The sequence below is a fragment of the Anopheles stephensi genome, chromosome 2 (assembly GCF_013141755.1).
Source record: "Anopheles stephensi strain Indian chromosome 2, UCI_ANSTEP_V1.0, whole genome shotgun sequence".
Classification (NCBI taxonomy): Eukaryota; Metazoa; Arthropoda; class Insecta; order Diptera; family Culicidae; genus Anopheles; species Anopheles stephensi.
Window position 1 is genome coordinate 30,448,868 of NC_050202.1, and position 18,135 is coordinate 30,467,002.

The 18,135-nt window shown below is 47.9% G+C and overlaps 2 protein-coding genes across 12 annotated transcripts in view; one reads left to right on the forward strand and one right to left on the reverse strand.

The window, feature by feature from the left end:
* The first annotated feature begins 402 nt into the window (after window positions 1-402).
* Window positions 403-5,100, forward strand: LOC118503328 (periodic tryptophan protein 2 homolog). Its single transcript, XM_036036477.1, has 7 exons — window positions 403-563; window positions 631-743; window positions 819-2,627; window positions 2,694-2,841; window positions 3,988-4,387; window positions 4,462-4,678; window positions 4,747-5,100. Exons 1-7 carry the CDS (start codon window positions 546-548, stop codon window positions 5,036-5,038), a joined length of 2,997 nt encoding a protein of 998 aa, XP_035892370.1. The 5' UTR covers window positions 403-545; the 3' UTR covers window positions 5,039-5,100.
* Window positions 5,101-10,304: 5,204 nt separating this feature from the next.
* Window positions 10,305-18,135, reverse strand: part of LOC118503329 (glycine receptor subunit alpha-4) — a 47,130-nt gene continuing 39,299 nt past the window's right edge. For 6 of the 11 annotated variants that reach the window (XM_036036486.1, XM_036036483.1, XM_036036481.1 and 3 more), the window contains 2 exons: window positions 14,618-14,914; window positions 10,305-14,531 (listed from right to left, as the gene is read on the reverse strand). In XM_036036486.1, the coding sequence (XP_035892379.1) occupies window positions 13,768-14,531; window positions 14,618-14,914 (1,061 nt within the window). In that variant the 3' untranslated portion in view covers window positions 10,305-13,767. The remainder of the gene's footprint in view (window positions 14,532-14,617; window positions 14,915-18,135) is intronic. The other 5 variants (XM_036036489.1, XM_036036488.1, XM_036036478.1 and 2 more) reach the window with 3 other exon arrangements.

An 18,135-nucleotide genomic window follows, 5' to 3' on the forward strand; every position in this document is an offset into this window, starting at 1 on the left:
GCTTTTGACGAGAATGCCGGTGTCATGCCCCACCAGGAAGCTGCTGTTCAGCGAACCATTTTGAACGCAATGTAGAGGACCACTGTGACCTTTCATCGGAGAGGCATCAAGTAGAGTCGGATGTATGTATTCGGAGTATTCTAGATATGAAATGGTGCTCTGGCCATGTCAGCACAAAAATCTTCCAAAGCCCATGTACTCTAATAATCCATCAACAGAAGAAAAGTGCTCCAAAATCTATTTTTACATTCCTCTAAATCCAAAAAATGGAAAAAATGCATCACCTGTATGCACCTGTAGTATATCGTGTTCCACATGTCCTTGGACCGACCACTGTGCGATGGCGGAACGCAGCGGAAACTGGAACGCACACTGTCAACAAACGGCTGTCAAATGAACATAAACACAAACATCAAATCGTCGCACATGGTCCGCGTGTAAGCATGCGGCTTCGTAGCAACCCAGTAGTGTGGTGTAAGCTGATTTCCTTTATTAAAAGTGCTTAAATGTTGTTATTTGCCGAATCGTAAGATTAAATACCCACCATGAAGTTCGCTTATAAGGTAAGAATGGTTGTTGGCAGTGTGGTACATGAGCAGAATCTTTAACACAACACAATGCACGTTACAGTTCAATAACTTGCTGGGAGCGGTGTTCCGGCGCGGCAATCTGTTGTTTACTCCCGACGGCTACTCGGTGGTCAGTCCGGTAGGAAACCGTATAACCATCTTTGACTTGAAAAAGTAAGTAGATAAATCGACGTATTGTGAGTTTCAACAACAACAGCTAACGCATTTGCTTTTCATTTTACTCAAAAGCAACAAATCGAACACGCTATGCGTCGAAAGTCAGTACAATTACACCGCGATCGACCTGTCGCCGAACGGGTGTCTGTTGGTGGTGGTGAACGAGATCGGTGAGGCGCAGATGATCAGCATGATTTCGCAAACGACCATCCACCGGTACAAGTTCCGTGGCGAGGTGAAGCACGTGCGCTTCAGCCCGGACGGCCACTTCTTTGCTGCCTGTGTCGATACGGCCGTGCTGGTGTTTGTGGCGCCGGGTGAATCTTCCGGATCGTACGGTTCGTTCGTGGTGCACCGTGCGTTCGAGGTCGGGTTCGATGAGACGCTGTTTGTGGATTGGGCACCGAACTCGCGGGTGATTGCGATTGGTTCGCGGGACAATACGGTCCGGTTGCAGAACGTGACCTGGCTGCAAACGTTCCGGCCGTTTGTGCTCGGTGGACACCGTGAAGCGATCGTGGGATGCTTTTTCGAAGAGAATACGCTCGACGTGAACACTATCAGCAGGGAGGGTTTGCTGATGCTGTGGGAGTGTGGAATGGAGCTGGCGGATGTGGACAAAACGCGAGAGGAAATAGCAGGCGATACGGACGAATCCATCGGTGCAAAGAGGAAGCGAATTGCCGGTGGCGATAGTGACGAGGAGGATGCATTCACGCAGGAGAACGATTTTGAAGGAGAAGATGCTGGCGGACGGAAGGAGTTGCGGTTGGAACGGCTGAAGGATGCCGCATCGTCGAAGGAAGGGGAAGAGCGAGATGAGCAAGGAAAATTGGTCGTTCAAGCAAAGCGCCATCCCTTCTACTACAAACGACTCGCGCGCCACTATCTCGCGGATCTACCGAGGGCCGAGAACCGGAACGCATACGTAACCGCGGCCACGTATCACCAGAAGCTGCGCATCCTTGTGGTGGCCTTCTCTACCGGTTCGTTCTACCTGTACGAGCTGCCGGACGTTAATCTAATCCACTCGCTCAGCATCTCGGAGTCGAGCATTGGTTCGGTTTCGTTCAACGATACCGGCGATTGGCTAGCGTTGGGCGTTTCCTCCCTCGGTCAGCTGCTCGTGTGGGAATGGCAGAGCGAACAGTACATCATGAAGCAGCAGGAACACTCGCAGGGTATGAACTGCCTATCGTACGCCCCGGATGGCCATCAGCTGGTGACCGGCGGGCAGGACGGCAAGGTGAAGCTGTGGAACGTTACGAGCGGCTTCTGTGTCGTAACGTTTTCCGAGCATACGGCCGCGGTGATGGCGGTAGAATTTAGCCGGAACAAGAAATTCCTCGTAAGCGCTTCGCTGGACGGTACGGTGCGTGCGTACGATGTGATCCGGTATCGCAACTTCCGCACCTTCGCCTCACCGGAACCGGTACAGTTTGCATCGGTGGCGGTCGATTGCTCGGGCGAACTGGTGGCGGCTGGTGGGCAGGACGTGTTCGAGATATACCTGTGGTCGATGAAGCTGGGACGCTTGCTGGAGGTGCTGAGCGGACACGAAGGACCGGTCGTGTCGTTAGCGTTCTCACCCGTCGCTTCTTCGTCATCACTGGTGTCCGGATCGTGGGATCAAACGTTGCGCATCTGGAATTGTTTGGAATCTTCCGGAGCGCACGAACCGATACAGGTGGGATCGGACGTGGTGTGTGTGGCTTTCAAGCCGGACGGTGAGGAGGTGGCTGCTTCGACGCTGAACGGCAACATTACCGTGTTCCACGTAAAGACATCCTCACAGCTCGCTTCCATCGAGGGTCGAAACGATATGGAGGGTACCGTGTCCCAGTCGGATCTAATATCGGCTAAGAAGAATCTGCTGGGCAGGTAAGACAACCGTCGCTTGGGTGGGTTTCTTTTGAATTCAACCTTTCGCTTTGTGTTTATGTTCAGAGCGTTCACGTCGATCTGTTACTCGGCGGATGGGGAATGCTTGCTGGCTGGCGGCAAATCGAAGTACGTCTGCATCTATAATGTGAAGGAGGCGATCCTGTTGAAAAAGTTCCAAATCACGCAGAACCGCAGTTTGGACGGAATGGATGTAAGTAACCAGAGGAATAGTTGTGGTTGTGTATTGGACAGGCTGCTCGTAATTGTACGGCAGTGGTGGGTCAAGATATTTGGAGGTCCCGACAAAGCCCTCCTAACCGACTAGGTCCCGAGCGGCCGCACCTGATCTGCTACTGATTGTAAGGAATCCGAGATATAAGACCCGAGACCAGTATTGCATCTCAACTGAATCGCACATCCGTAAGCAGGGTCCAGCACCCGAATATGGGTGACGTCTCTGAGACATTGACAATGTCCGGACGAGTACGAGGACGAAACCCTCTTAGCCGCGTTCGAGAGGAAGATGCTCAGAAGGATTGTGGAAGAACCCAGTCTTCATGCGGCAGGACCGCGGTTTAAATACCATCCGGATCGTGCCTCCGTAGTGAGGACTAACTATCCAACTACGTGGTATCATTCAGTTTGGCAACTCAGAAATGGCAGGCATGACTTAAGAGATCGTAAGGCCACAGGAGAAGAAGAAGTGTGGAAGGACAATGGAGGAGCCTGTTACAATGACGAGGTTTACGAGCTGTGTACGGTGATCTCACCATTGTGCTGTTATATCATGTTGGTCATGTCATGAAAATGACACTGGACGACTCAGCCCGTGAAGGCCTTTTAGACTGTCCACGTGGCCAGCAGAGGCGTGGTGGGCCCAAAGTGAGATGGAGTGCGATTAAGAGGGGTAAATGAAAGAATTGTCCTTATACTTATGGCACTACAACCTCGAGAGAGAGGCTGGATCTGCCATTACTGGCATTCTGTAACTTGATTGTATCCGTGTAGCCGGATAGTCAGCCCTGCGGACGGTCTGGATGGGATTTGCACCCCCAGGACTTGCCGTATGAAGCCGTTGTCGCCTCTACCATCGGGCCGCCCTATCGAATGGTTATCGAATACTCATACTTCTTCTTCCTTGGCTCTGCAACCTCGAGATGTCTCGAACTGCCAAATTCTGGCTTTCTGTGACTTAATTTTAGAAGAAGAAAAGTAGTCTCTGCCCCACGTACGGGGAGGCGGTCTGGATGGGATTTGAACCCCGGCCCTGCTCCGTGTGAAGACCAGCGCCACTGTTGCTTCGGCCACCGGACCGCCCCAATACTCACACTAACACCGTTGAAATTGTCTTTCCCAGGAGTATATCAACCGTCGCAAGCTGACCGAATTCGGCAATATGGCACTGATCGAGGAGCGTGAAGAGCTGGAGGGAGGTAATGTGGCGCTGAAATTGCCAGGCGTACAGAAGGGCGATCTGGCCGCGAGAAATGTGCTGCCAGAGGTGAAGGTCGATTGCGTTCGGTTCTCACCTTCCGGCCAATCGTGGGCAGCCGTTTCGACCGAGGGTTTGCTCGTGTACGCACTGAACAAGGGCATCGTGTTCGATCCCTATCAACTGTCGACCGAGGTGACACCGCGGGCAACGCGCAATCTCCTAAACAAAGAGCAAAACTACGCTGGAGCCCTGCTAATGTCCCTAAAGCTGAACGAAACGACGCTCATACAGGAGGTGCTGGAGAGTGTACCCTATCGTGACAGTAAGTTTGCCCAGTGGCGCGTGGAAGAAAGGAGCGCTGGAACGCTCACGGAATGATGTGTTTACTATTTATAGTCGAGCTGGTAATTGGTTCCCTGCCGGACGAGTACGCCCTGCGTACGTTGCAGTTTGTGGCGAAGAATGTGGGCAGCAGCCAACATATCGAGTTTTATCTACGCTGGTCCAATCTGCTGCTAACGCGGCTAGGTCAGGTCGATTCCCTGCTGGATGCACAGACACTCGTCACGCTGCATCAAAATCTGAATCGCAAATATGACCAGCTCAACAAAATGTAAGCCAACCGGTCGGCTGGCCGTTTTGAAGGCAATTTTCAATTAATGTACGCTGCTTTGTTTTTAGCTGCGATTTCAACAAGTACACACTGCAGGTGCTGAAAAACCTTTCCCTCTCGAAAAGTTCGTCCAAAGCTAGCGGACAAAACGGCAAGAAGGATGATAGCGATGGGGAAGATGATGAGGAGGAGGAAGAAACGATGGCTAACGGACGCAATGGAGACGCATCATCCGAGGATGAGGATGAACACGAGTGGATGTTGATAAAGCAGGCGGCCAAGTTGAGCAAATCAAGGGCCGAAAACTCCGACGAGGAAGACGGTGACGAAGACGACGAATCGATGGACGATGAGAATTAGCGCGCAAGGTGGCGCTACAACACCGTAAGCTAAAATAAACTGTACAAATATTCAAAATTGTAGTTGCGGTGCGTTAACTTCAGCTGCCGCCGACCGCCACGCCATATGCTCGGAACGGGTTTCGCCGTCGGTGCGCGGCAGAAATCCGAAATCATCGGCTTCAAAAGGCTATCAATGATAGGCGAATGCACCCTGCGCATGCGAGGCAGATTCTTCAACATCAGCCTCAACAACGTTCACGCCCCTACCGAAGACAAGGATGAAGAGGAGAAGGACCTGTTCTAGAAGGGACCAGTGTCCCAGGCACGATGCTTAAATCATCCTGGGGGACTTCAATGCAAAAGTCGGTAGGGAGCCAATGTACCGCCAGTACATTGGAAGTCACAGTCTGCATGAGCACAGTAACGACAATGGTAGTAGATTGGTCCAGTTTGCAGCTGCAAACAATGTGGTTGTGGGAAGAATCAGGTCTCTGGATGGAGCCACTTCCAATCAGATAGACCACGTGTTGATTAGCCGCCGAAGACAGTCGAGCTTGTTGAACGGCAGATCGTATCGAGAGGCCAAAATCGATTCCGATCACTATTTGGTTGGCTTAGTGATTCGTTGCAGAATCGCCCGTCCCCGCGTCAATGGGGGCGAAGTTAACACGCAGGCTCGGCTCAACACGGACTCCCTAAAGGACAGTCACGTCCAACAGGCATTCAAATCCGCTTCAGGAGAGGCTCTACTACCAGAAAACGAATATGAAACTACGAGCGAACGGTGGAACGCTCTAAAAACAAAAATAATAAGCTGTGCCATTTCCACACTCCCACCACGTCGGGGCAACACCAGATCTGGCTGGTTCGACGAAGAATGTAGACAAGCGACCGAAGGTAAAAACCCGCGCATACCGAGTAATGCAGCAGCGGCATAGAACGCGGGCATACGCAGAGGAATATTCACGGCGCGGGAGAGAAGAGGATCTGGCCAGTTACCAGCCAGAGGTCCTCTCGCGATGGGCTCAGTACTTTAATGAATTGCTAAATGATCAGTTCAACGAACAGCTAGAGGCACCACTAGCAGATGATATCTATATGCTACTGCCACCTAGCATTGATGAAATGCGAATGGCCATCCGTCGGCTCAAGAACAACAAGGCACCAAGCGCCGACGGAATAGTAGCCGAACTGATCAGAGAGGATTACGAAACGGAAAATCAACCACTGACCAGATCTTTCTTCTTCTTCTTCTTCTTTGGCACTACAACCTCGAGAGGTCTCGGCCTGCCAATTTCTGGCTTTCTGTGACTTGATTTTACCCGTAGCAAAGTAGTCAGCTCTGCGTACGGGGAGGCGGTCTGGATGGGATTTGAACCCCGGTCCTGCCGTGTGAAGACCGGCGCCGATATCGCCTCGGCCACCGGACCGCCCCATACCAGATCTTTACCAGACCAGATCTTTACGATGCGGCAAATCTTGGAGAAAATGGCGGAGCAGCAGCTCCACTCCTACCATCTCTTCATTGATTTCAAAGCCGCCTATGACAGCATAGCCAGGGTAAAACTGTACGACGTTAGGAGCTCTATTGGAATCCCGGTCAAGCTTACCAGGCTTGTACGAATTACAATGTCCAACATCACATGCCAGGTGAAGGTGGATGGAAAAAACTCTCAGGGCCCTTTGCTACCACCAAGGGCTTGCGCCAGGGAGATGGGCTTGCCTGTCTCCTTTTCAATCTGGCGCTAGAGAGAGCCATTCGTGACTTGGAGGTGGAAACTTCGGGGACCATCTTCTATAAGTCAATCCAGATCCTGGCATACGCTGATGACATAGACATCATTGGTTTGAGGCTCTCCTATGCAGCTCCTATCAAAGGATCGAGCGTGCGGCACAGAACCTCGGGTTGGAGATTAACGAGGTGAAAACCAAAATGATGGTGACACCACCAGCGGCCCTGCTAACAAACACTGATCTACGCAGGGGTGATGTACAGATAGGTGACCGCACCTTCGAAGCCGTCCAAAACTTCACCTATCTGGGGTCAAAAGTCAGCACCGACAACATTGATGTTGAGTTACGCGCTGGGACGAAGCTGGGACTGTACAGACGTGTATAGTCCCAGTACTCACATAAGCCTCTGAGACATGGACTCTTTCCAAAACTGATGAAGCCTTCTGATGAAGCGTTCGAGAGGAAGATGCTTAAATGGATTTTGGCCCCGTATGTGAGGAAGGACAATGGAGGAGCCGCTACAATCTACGAGCTGTACGACGATCTCACCATCGTGCAGCGCATTAGACTTGCCAGGCTCCGGTGGGCTGGTCACGTCATGAGAATGACACCGGACGACCCAGCTCGTAAAGTCTTTTTAGACAATCCACACGGACATGGGAGGCGTGGTAGGCCAGAACAGCCGGGATAACGAATTGGCAGACGACGGCGCAACACCGTGAGCTGTATCGAGGATTGTTGCAGAAGGTCAAGATCGCAAAGCGGTTGTAGCGCCTGATAAGTAATTCAGGAGCGATGCGTGGAACTGTGCGTGCGTGTGTGTTCTTTCCATTCGAAATGATTCCGTTGGCGTAAAGTTATCGAACTTTTTGTTATATTTTTTCACTTTTCAACTATTACTCGCTTCCCTTTCATTCTTACACACACGCACACACACACTCTTCCTTCTTTTTCAGCTTAATTTAATTATTATTATTTAATAATTCGAACGTTATAAAATATCGTCTGGGACAAACGGTGACAAAACCATAACAACTGTGAAGGGGAGAGGGCGGTTCAACAAGTTATTCGTCATCGTGAAAGCGTGTGTGTGTGTGTGTGTGAGTATTGCTAACTGTGCATGATGTTTAACTATAATTATGGTAATGTGGAACGTAACAGAGCACAACGGTGGAAAGTGGGAAGGAAAACAGTTTTATCGGCCCATCGGATGCACCTGCTAGTTAGCGATCGGCTTTCTTTTCTACTGCTCTGTTCTGGTGTGTGTCCTACTCTATCGGTAGCGCACTGTGGCATGCGTTGCTTGTGTTGCATTATTTGATTTTGTTTTAGAAGCTCAGTTTCTATCGGTACTTACTTAAATGTACTTATTATTTACACTATGCTCAGCACCACGCATTGAATCGTTGCTATTTTGTTGCTAACTTTTCCTATCTCTTCTCCGTTTTGTTTTTCATTCGCTTCGTAGCTTTTGGTGTTGTTGAGTTGCAGGCATCAAACGCAAGCGGTATGCGTTTTATGGCTTTGTGTGTGTGTGTGTGTTCTAGTTTAGTTTTGCTATTTTCTTTTCTTTGTTTAATTATGATGTAATTGCATTTGTTATCTGTATCTTTCCGTTCCTTACATACAGTGGCTCAAACGGAATTCGAGACACCGTATAATTGAGCAATTGCTGGACTTTGAGGACGATTTTCTTAACCTTGAGCTGGAAAGCTCATCTTTTTATACACCATTCAATTAACAACTGACAACAAAAAAACTGATTGAAAATCGGTTGCTAAATGGCCGAAATGTACAGAATTGGTGCAGAAAGTTCGATGTTTGTAAACCAAACTGACAGTCGCCTTTCTTATCAATATCATATGAAGCGGGTTGAAAATTGAAATTTTAAATACAGTGTAATATATTGAAATATTAAAAAATGGGGAGCCAGGACCATATATTTCTGTGGTTCTAATGGTTTTTTTTTTCCATTAAAGTGCGTTAACCAACTCTAGAGCCAACAACACTTGATGTTTATCCACGTCAAACGAGAGCGCAATGTACTATTCTGCAAGAATTATAAAAACTTTGGGAAATGGTAAAAAATAGCTTCTTCAACAGGGGGAAAAATCACCCCAGGAACGATTGACCTAAGCTACCTTCCACCCCAAACTCCCATCTGATGTACGCTGACGATGTGAAAATCGTCCTACCTTTAACGCACCCTCGTGACTCCAAGTTAGTGGTGGGCAAAATGATGGTTTGGTCGTGATCGATTCCAGAACGCTCAGATTTTTTTGAAATCGATTCCAAAGAGTAGGTCCGGAACATATTTTGGGACCGATTTCTGATCCGGCCCGATCCGATCCGGTTTTGCATACGATTCGGGATCCGATTCCGGATCCGGTTCCGGAATTGAATTTTTAATCGTTTATTAATACTCGTTACTATTATTTTAAACAAATGCAAGAAAAACACAAACTGATGATTTGTTCGACGCAAAATGTTCAATAAAAGATAAAATGTTATAGCCGGCTAGTGCAATATGATGATATTCCGGGCAGTCAGGTTGCAGAGGTGATAGCTACGCTGGTCTTAACACAGAAATTCCAGTCTGAACCGTCCACTCGTACGCAGGCCTGATTATCCTGCTCAGGGGATAAAACTTAGTCAAGGAAATAAAAACTGGAAGGCCAAGGCCCATCGCGGTTGTAGTGGAGCCAAGGATCGGTAGAGCATCTTGATGGAGACCGGGTCTGTCGCGATTAAGTTACTGAAGCAAACACATCAGCTGGGTGCTCTTGATGACGAGGTGTTCTAGCAGTTTGTTTTGCATTTTTCTATAGTCACAATTTCAAAAATGCAATAAAACGGCATGTTGTGGTACTCGACTGTAGTAGGCTTATATCGATAAGAACGTTAAGTGTCGTAAAGTTAGGGAGTTCCACACGGGGAACTCACCTAGGGATATATAAGTGTGCACGCGGTGGGTTCCGGCCTCTTTTCTGGTGTGGTTTCATAGTAGCAAGAACTAAGTTGAATAAAGTTCTTTAAAATATCAATCCCGTGTTCGTTCATTATAACAGGCAATATTTAATCAACCAAAAATCATCAGTTTGTATTTTACCTGCATTTTTTAAAGAATAATAATGAAAATTAATAAACAAATAAAAATTCAATTCCGGAACCGGATCCGAAATCGGGTCCGGAACCGGATCGGGAAGCGGATCGGGAATCGGGTTCGAAACCGGAGTCGGATCCGGAACCGGGTCCGGGATCGGATCCGGAACCAGATCCAGATACGATTCCGGGATCGGATCCGGAACATTTTCGACAACGGAATCGGAACCAAGTAGTTCCGATTCCGAGCACCCATCACTACTCCAAATCCCTACAAGAATTGATAGATTCGTTTTTCTCTCTGGTACTCTTCCAACTAAGCCTCTCCCTATGCCTCGAGCAGCGCTCCGTCATCTCCTTCTCCAGATCCCCTACTCCAACCAACCTCCAACCAATTCTCAGCTACTAACAAGGTCCAACGCGCCATCCTTGATCCGGGAAACCCCCGTAGTCTGACCCCTCATGTCTAAAGTCGCTTTTCTGCAGCTTGGTTCGATCCATCCTTGAATGCGGGAGCCAATCATCTCGTGTCCCTCGGCTACAGTTTGGATCGCCAAGCCGGCTTCCCGTAGGCTTCTTGGCTCCTCCAATCAGTCCCATCCTCCTTATGACAACCGATGTCAACTACTGGGGTTGGTGTCTTTAGAGAAGCGGCGGCTAGCGACATCTTGAACCGGATAGGCCTGTACGTCCCCACCTGATCGCTCGAGGAAAGAGTATTGTTTGCAGGACATACGGGTTATTTCTAAATCTGATAATACAAAAATGGCCAGTTTTGGGAGAGTTAGGCCGCGGAGTACTTTCCGAACAAAAGGAAACCCATTTTAGGAAAACTGCTATGTAGAAGATATGAAAAATAGTTGTTGTTTTGTATGCTTGTATGTCGGTCCAGGGAACTGAACAGCGAAAGTTTTCTGATTGATACAGGGGTTTTCGATTAAATGGCAAAGAAAGCTAGTTGATATGGAAGCGACAAGAGAATGATGACTGATCAGCCCTAGGCTAAGAAAATCGAAGTCCAGCAATTGCTCCATTTTTAGGTGTCCCGATTTCCGTTTCGAGCCACTGTGCATTTTATTCAAACCTTTCCTTCGATGCCCACTTCTGCAATTTCGTCGTCGTTTGCTGCAGTCTAAGCTGTTTGTCGACCTTAACTATATACCTTCCTACAACATTCCTGCTGGTGTGTTTGTTATTGTTTTCGTTTCAATTTTTTTTCTTTCTTTTTGCTAGCTAATAGTTATCACAATGATGATTTGCGATCCAATTTGGTGTGTGTGTGTACAAGTGTGTTTCGCAGCAGGCAAGCGGAATACAGCTCGCAATTAATTAATTGTCCCGACCGACTTTCGATCGGTTCGTTTTAGTTTGTTTTTTTTTAGAAGGCATGATGATTTTTTCGGTTTTTACTTTTAGTTGCTACGTTTAGTTTACATTACATTAGCTTCTTTAACTTAATTTGTGGCGTTCGTTTTTTGTTTGGTTCGTTCTTAATTTTTTGTATACTGCTTTTTTGGAGATTTTTCTAACAACTGAGAATAGTTGTTGAGTAGTGTAGTTCTGGACGTTACATTTCTGGTCCTCACTGACATGGAAAATGGTGGCTCCATTGCTTAATCGCTCACAATCTGAGACCAAGGAAAAAAGATTGTACAGCTTGGCTAATAGCAAGGCATAACAGCTGTCAGCATCTTTAAGTCATTATCATCGGAAGTTGCTGATAAGAGATACCTGATGGAGAACTTGGTCCCAACACCAAGGAACCTTCATTGAATCCCATCCGTATCGTCGTCTCCCCGTACGAAGGAATGACAGGGGGAGCAATTTAAGTGAAGGAAGCCAGATATTGTAGATGAAGACCTCCCAAAGCTGCAGCACTAAAAGTAGTAGAAGAACAAGAGATTGCTGACTCTCTGTACATGACATGAGAATTCAGCCTTAAGAAAACCACCGGATGATGTGGTTGAAACGTGGTAAAAATAGGTGATTCTCTAAACTGAAAGCTCTAACGCAAGGAAGTTTTTTTTCCTATACGTACACTAGGTCTCATTGTTGGCGCCAAAGTAATCTGACAATTACTTATTTCACTTGTCAGGCACTTTTTGCGTCTAACCAGTCTGGGCCCGGTGCCTAGGGTTCTTCGATCTACTGTTGAAGGTTGTTGAAGTGACATGACTCGTCCACCTGCAATCGCGGGATATCTAACGGATTGGCGTCACTCCTGCTCAATGATTCGATTGCTATCAGGGCCGATGAAGGTGTTTCTATAATGTTGAAGTTTCCGACATTAAGCTTGCACTCAAGTATAGAAGATCTACGTCATCAGCGAATGCTGGAATCTGCATATGCTTCTGAAGAATGGTCCCGGCAGAATCCGAGCCTCGGATGGTCCACATTCAGCAACCTATCTCGATTTGCTTTGCTAAGAATGAATTTTTAAGTTCAGTTTATCTGCTAGAAGTGAAGCTCGCCTTCTGAGCACATTCTGAGTCTCCAAGATTTGCCGCATCAGTTGCTTGATTTTGTACAATACTTTGTAATTCCACAAACATTAAAAACGCCACAAATTAAGTTAAGCGACCTAATAAGTGCACAGATAACAGTTGCCCTTTACTACTCTCTCTCTCTCTCTCTCTCTCTCTCTCTCTCTCTCTCTCAATAAGGGTGTCCTGCAAAGGCGACCAACGTAACGAACGGGATAATGTTTTCCCTTTTTTCTTTCTGAAAGGCACAGCGTTCCTTTATGCTTAGATTCGTAATGTAAATCTCGTTTGCCACGTGCCCAATTGCTTCCACAGCTTCAAACCGCCCTTTCCAAACCCGTTCTGTGTCCAATCGCGTGAGGCGTTTGTTGCGTGCAAGTTTGTTAAGTTTTCCTTTTCTGCTTTACTGTCGTTCCCTCCCCTCCCCGTTCCAGGCACTAACTACTACTACACACACACACGTTCACGCATTACCACTAGTCGTACTTAAATGTATAAGGTACTTATTGCTTTCACAGCTGCTGTTTAAACTCTACTGCCCTTGCCTGGTTTTTGTATATGAACGACTCACACTACGCTACCCCTACGTACGGCGGCTGTGGGTGTTTTTGCTTGGTTTGTTCGGTTGGTTGGTTGGATGCAGCTTAGCCGCGCGGTGCCTTGTCAGCGTAACGGTTCGACTAAAATGTACAATCGTTTCAACCGCAGCGAGACCACCCTTCCTGTGTGTGCGTATGCGCGTGTGGCGTTGGTCTCTGCGGCTCCTACTACTAAAGCACGTCGTACTGTGTGATATTGTCCTGGCCAGCTGCTGCGTGAACGCTTGCGAGCTTGGTGAGATAGCGGCTAATGTTCTCCACCTCCCGATCCCGTTAAAATCCTTCGAAAGAATTCGTTTTTTTCTGCCCTGTAGACAGTAGGTTCGAAAGTAATCGTGTACTAGTAGTGGTACTTTTGTTATGTTTAGTAAAACTTTCATTTGATCTTTCGTTTATCGTGTGTCCTACCTACGCTTTGCAGCCTCTCTTCTATATCGCATCCACTCGACCATTCGCATCACTCTTATCCTCCTAGCGTGTAAGATTGTGGAAACCGGTGTATTAATGTTTGTTTGTGTGCATTTTATCTCCTTTTAGAATGTTCCAGCGAGGCGACTCTCCATGCGATCCGCACTGTAACTTATAATTGCAATGGAAACAAAAACCCGGCAGAAAACCATTGACCCGTCCCAAAAGGGCGTTTTCCAGATTTTCCCGGTTTTCTCTCCCCCCCCCCCCCTTTTGTAATCATGGGCCCCTATTTGTGCTTGAGCGTTTCCGGTTTGGGGAAGAAACATCAACGTCACTGAGCTGCTGTACTGCTTCTGCAGTTGTTGGGGGGATTGGAGGGAGGCACACGCATACCGTGACGCACTCCCAATTACGAGGTCTTAAAAATCAGGATCGGCCAATAGAGCACGACGAAGACGAGAAACAGCCCGGGAAAGACGACGCGCGACATCTTGTCGATCTCGCGCCACATAATCTTCTCGATGCCGGTGTCCGTGTCGGTCCAGGCGACGGACAGGATGCTTTGCCGGCGGGTCGGCTGTTTCGTGGGCGGTAGCGGTGGCTGCGGCCCACCGTTCCCCTGCAGCGACACCTGGCCCGGCGTGGTGGGCGTTTGGGTGGGCTTCCGGGGCCGCACGTTCACCGTGCCGCCCTCCCAGTTCGCGACCGTACCCACGCACTGGCCCTTCTCCATCGCGCTGATGCGCATCGGCAGCACCTTCGGCACCTTGTTCACCTGGTACTGGTACTGCACGTCCAGCACCTTCACGACGACAAACTCCCCGAGGGCGGAAAACACGAACAGCATACAGCCGGCCATCCACAGATCGAGTGCCTTCGCGCGATGCCGGGAGATAAAAGCGGAAGATAAGGATATGGTTTGCGATATCAGCTTCAGGCGCATCCTGGCTTACCTTGACGTACGCGACCGGAGGAATGTCGGCCCTCATCCCGGTAAACATCGTGACGAGCGTTAGCATGCAGGTGACGAGCAGCGTTACACGGCCCGGTATCGCATCCAGCCCCAGCCAGAAGCTAAACCAGGACAGCATTACCACGAGCGCGGACGGTGCAAACGTCTGTATCAGATGATGCCCTATCTGGCGCTCGAACCGAAAGTATACTGCCAGTCGGGAAAAGTTTCCTGCCGAAAAAAAAAAAAGATAGAGGCACGTGATGAACAATGCTGCGAAGAACTCAACACCGACCAGGTACACCGATGCTGCGTACCGTACTTCTCCGGCATGTACCCATCCGTCTCCTCGAGCTGCAGCGGTTGGCCGAGGTTGTACTGGAGCAGCTTCAGCTCGGGATTGATCGTCACACCGTTGTCGGCCCACTTGAGCCGTATCTTTTGGTTGTGGTACGAGAAGCTTTCGATGTAGATCGGACAGATCTGGATGTCCATCGGGTAGAGCTGGAACTCCATCTGGCAGGCGATGATGGCGTGCATCATGCAGGCGTACCGGACGGTAGAGTTTTTGTACAGCGTCACCGACGAGAACTTGTGCGTGAGTGTTGCAATTTCTGGGGTTTTTTTTTTTATGGAAAACAAGCATAACCAAATGTGAAAATTTGTTAGTTAGTAGCTTGCCAGGGAGCGAGAGAGAGAGAGAGAGAGCGAGAGAGCAATTATCGATATCGTTTGCCGTCGTTTGTTGTGGGTGATGAAATGGTTTCACAAAGGTATGGAAAATGTAACAAAAATCCTAAAAAAACAAGGGAGAGACACAGAATTTACAAAATCAGATAACTTAAATAGGGAAATTAAAGTAAGGCGCCTTTTAAACTGCTCTGGAACTTGTTGGGATCCCTTCATCTATAAGTCGAACTTCTGCTCGAAAGTTCCTCTCTTGATATTGTGGATATGCTCGTAGACATAGAAAACACTTCCAGAAGCTACTCACATCCAGCTGGTAAACTCGTGCACAACGTAACGGAACGCAAACAAACACTTATCGAAGCTACAGTACGCTTAAACAGTAGCTGAAACAAATGGGAAAACTGCAATGATCCTAGCAGTAGAAGCTAGCGGAAACAAGGATTTAATAGCGAAAGTATAAGTACCGTAATGAAGCAACTCATTTACCCAGCACCAGCAGCAGCATCCGGCCGTCCGGTCAACAGCAGAAAAGCAGCAACGAAACAACGATACATCGACGAACAGGGGGTGCTCTAGTGGGATGTAGGCGAACTAATGCTTGAAGGTGGTGATCGTGCACTACCTGTCACGCTGTACGCTATGACGTGTACTACATGGATCGTACTTCATTCTGGAGCGAATCATGAGTGGGATCGCTGAAGATGAGTGTATTACAGGTACATGTGATTGCTTTGCGATCGCGTCTGGAATGTGTGATGTGAGTGGTGGTGTGTGTGTGTGTGTGTGTGTGGGTTTCGTTTGCCCGTGTACCGATCACTCGGTCGCCATCTTGTCTCTGCGGGTACACTCACCTTGCTGACGCATGGACGTCATGCAGCTGATCTTGCCACACAACACCCTATTCATACCTTCATTAATAAATGTTTGACCTGCGAATGAGGTACGTAGCTAAGGTGAGAGCTGGTTGCGATAAAACGAACGAATGCTGATGGGTTGACGCGGTCCAGAGTATACTCTCTGGCCGCTCTTGATGAAGGGGGGAGGATTCTGCGTTGTTGCTGTTGCTAGTTTGCTGCTGCTGCTAGTGGTGTATTGAGTTGGGTTGCTTGTGTTGGGCGGAAAGTTGTTTTAACCACTCGCTGTGTTTATTGCATGTGTGTGTGTGTGTGTAGTATAGTTAAGCTGTTTTGTGTGTTATGGTTTCAGGAACTTGCAGTGCGACTGCGACATGCTGCTGTTGCTGGTGTTGATAATTTTTAAACATAAGCAAGCAGCTCTAAAACACTATGTACAGTTTACGTCTAGCAGCTTGTAGATGTTTCTATAACGAGGATCCTATTTAAATTAGCTGAGGTTATGTATAACGAACGATTGTACAGGACATAGTAAGAGTAGAGCACTACTTGTAGAGCACGAGAGTTTTAGTTGACATCGACGGTCTTGAGGTAGTAGAGGAGTACTGCTACCTTGGCACGATCGTAACTTCGGACAACAACATAAACAGCGTAATCCGAAGGCGCATTATTCAGGGGAATAGTGCCTACTACGGGCTACATAAACTCCTGAGATCCAGAAGACTCCCACAACGCACGAAATGCGCCATATATTGCACACTGATACGGCCGGTTGTCCTCTCAGTAGTGCCATCTTCGAGCTTCGAGGCGTGTGGAGAAGGAGAATGAACCACGAGCTAGCAGAGCTGCTTGGCGATACAGATATCCTGACGGTTGCTAGGGCCGGAAGGATACGATCGTTAGGGCACGTGATGAGGATGTCGCACTTATGCCGTACTGAAGCAGGTGGTCGTCAACGACCCGTTCGACACGAGACGTACAGGAGCCTAGCGAGCCCGTTGGCTGGATCAAGTGGAGTCAGATCTGAGAGAGATCGGATGCAGGGGTGGAGGAGTTCAGCCATGGACCGTGTTTCCTGCAAACGGATTGGACACCAGGACATGTCATTAAGGCGTGCCCCATAGGAGCAGGCCAAGAAAGAAGAAGTTGTATTAAGCACAGAGTAATATGGACCACTCTGGGGTCTGGGACCACTCTGGGGCGGTCCGGTGGCCGAGGCGACAGCGGCAGGGCTGGGGTTCAAATCCCATCCAGACCGCCTCCCCTTACGTAAGGCTGACTACTTTTCTACGGGTAAAATTAAGTCATAGAAAGCCAGAAATGGCAGGCCGAGACCTTGCCGAGGTTGTAGTGCCAAAGAAGAAAGAAGAAAAGAAGAAAATGGACCAGCACACTTCAGATGCCTTCCAAAATACAAGACAAAAAAGGCGTTTAGTAAATACGACTAGATTTTCGTTTGATTCTGATCTCACAGACTGCCATGCTGTTGATAGAGCACCTTTCAAACACTGCTGGATTTTTTTCTGGCTATAACTACTCGAACCTTCACCACTACTCCGAGATCACTAACTAGTTTATAAATTAAGGAAGTCATATTTGTCTCAAATGTTTGAATTTTCTTGAAGTAGTACGTTGGTATACCCGGCCAGATTAGTGCCGTATTGCAACTGACAACTTGCATAGCATAAGAGAGGACTTCGGTGGGTGAAGTCCATCAAAAGCCAAGTCGTTCAACGATCTTTGAATTAAGATCGGCGAATTAGTCACTTTGCGTAAGGCACTGCTTCCAAAGAATCTATCATACAAAAAAATTATTTCTTCTACCAAGGGAATAGGTCGACCGACAGCCAGGGGTCCAGAGATCTACAGAATATGTTTTTCAAGAGTTGGCCGTTGAAGAACTTGAATATAATGGGTCATTGGTAAGCAGTTTGAAGGTTGAATTCGCATCTTAAAGTACTCAGGATTCAGGGGCAAAGGTTTGCCATTTGACTGCAATGCCATTTGTGCCCAGGTAAACAATGTTCAATAGCTGATGAGCATTTCTACACATATTCGTAATAAGAAAACAATTAAATCCTTCACATCTGAGGCATGCAAGGTTCCCTCAAATTTCAAACTTGCTTCTAATTTCTCAAGAATTTAAGCATGAATTCTCTTTCTATATAAATAATACCTCAATATTGAAATTACTTTATTAAAGACGTTCACTAAATCGACCTTCGGACATTAGGCAAGTTTGTGCTTTATTATTAAATTTAATATTAAAATTTACCTATAACTTTAGAGAA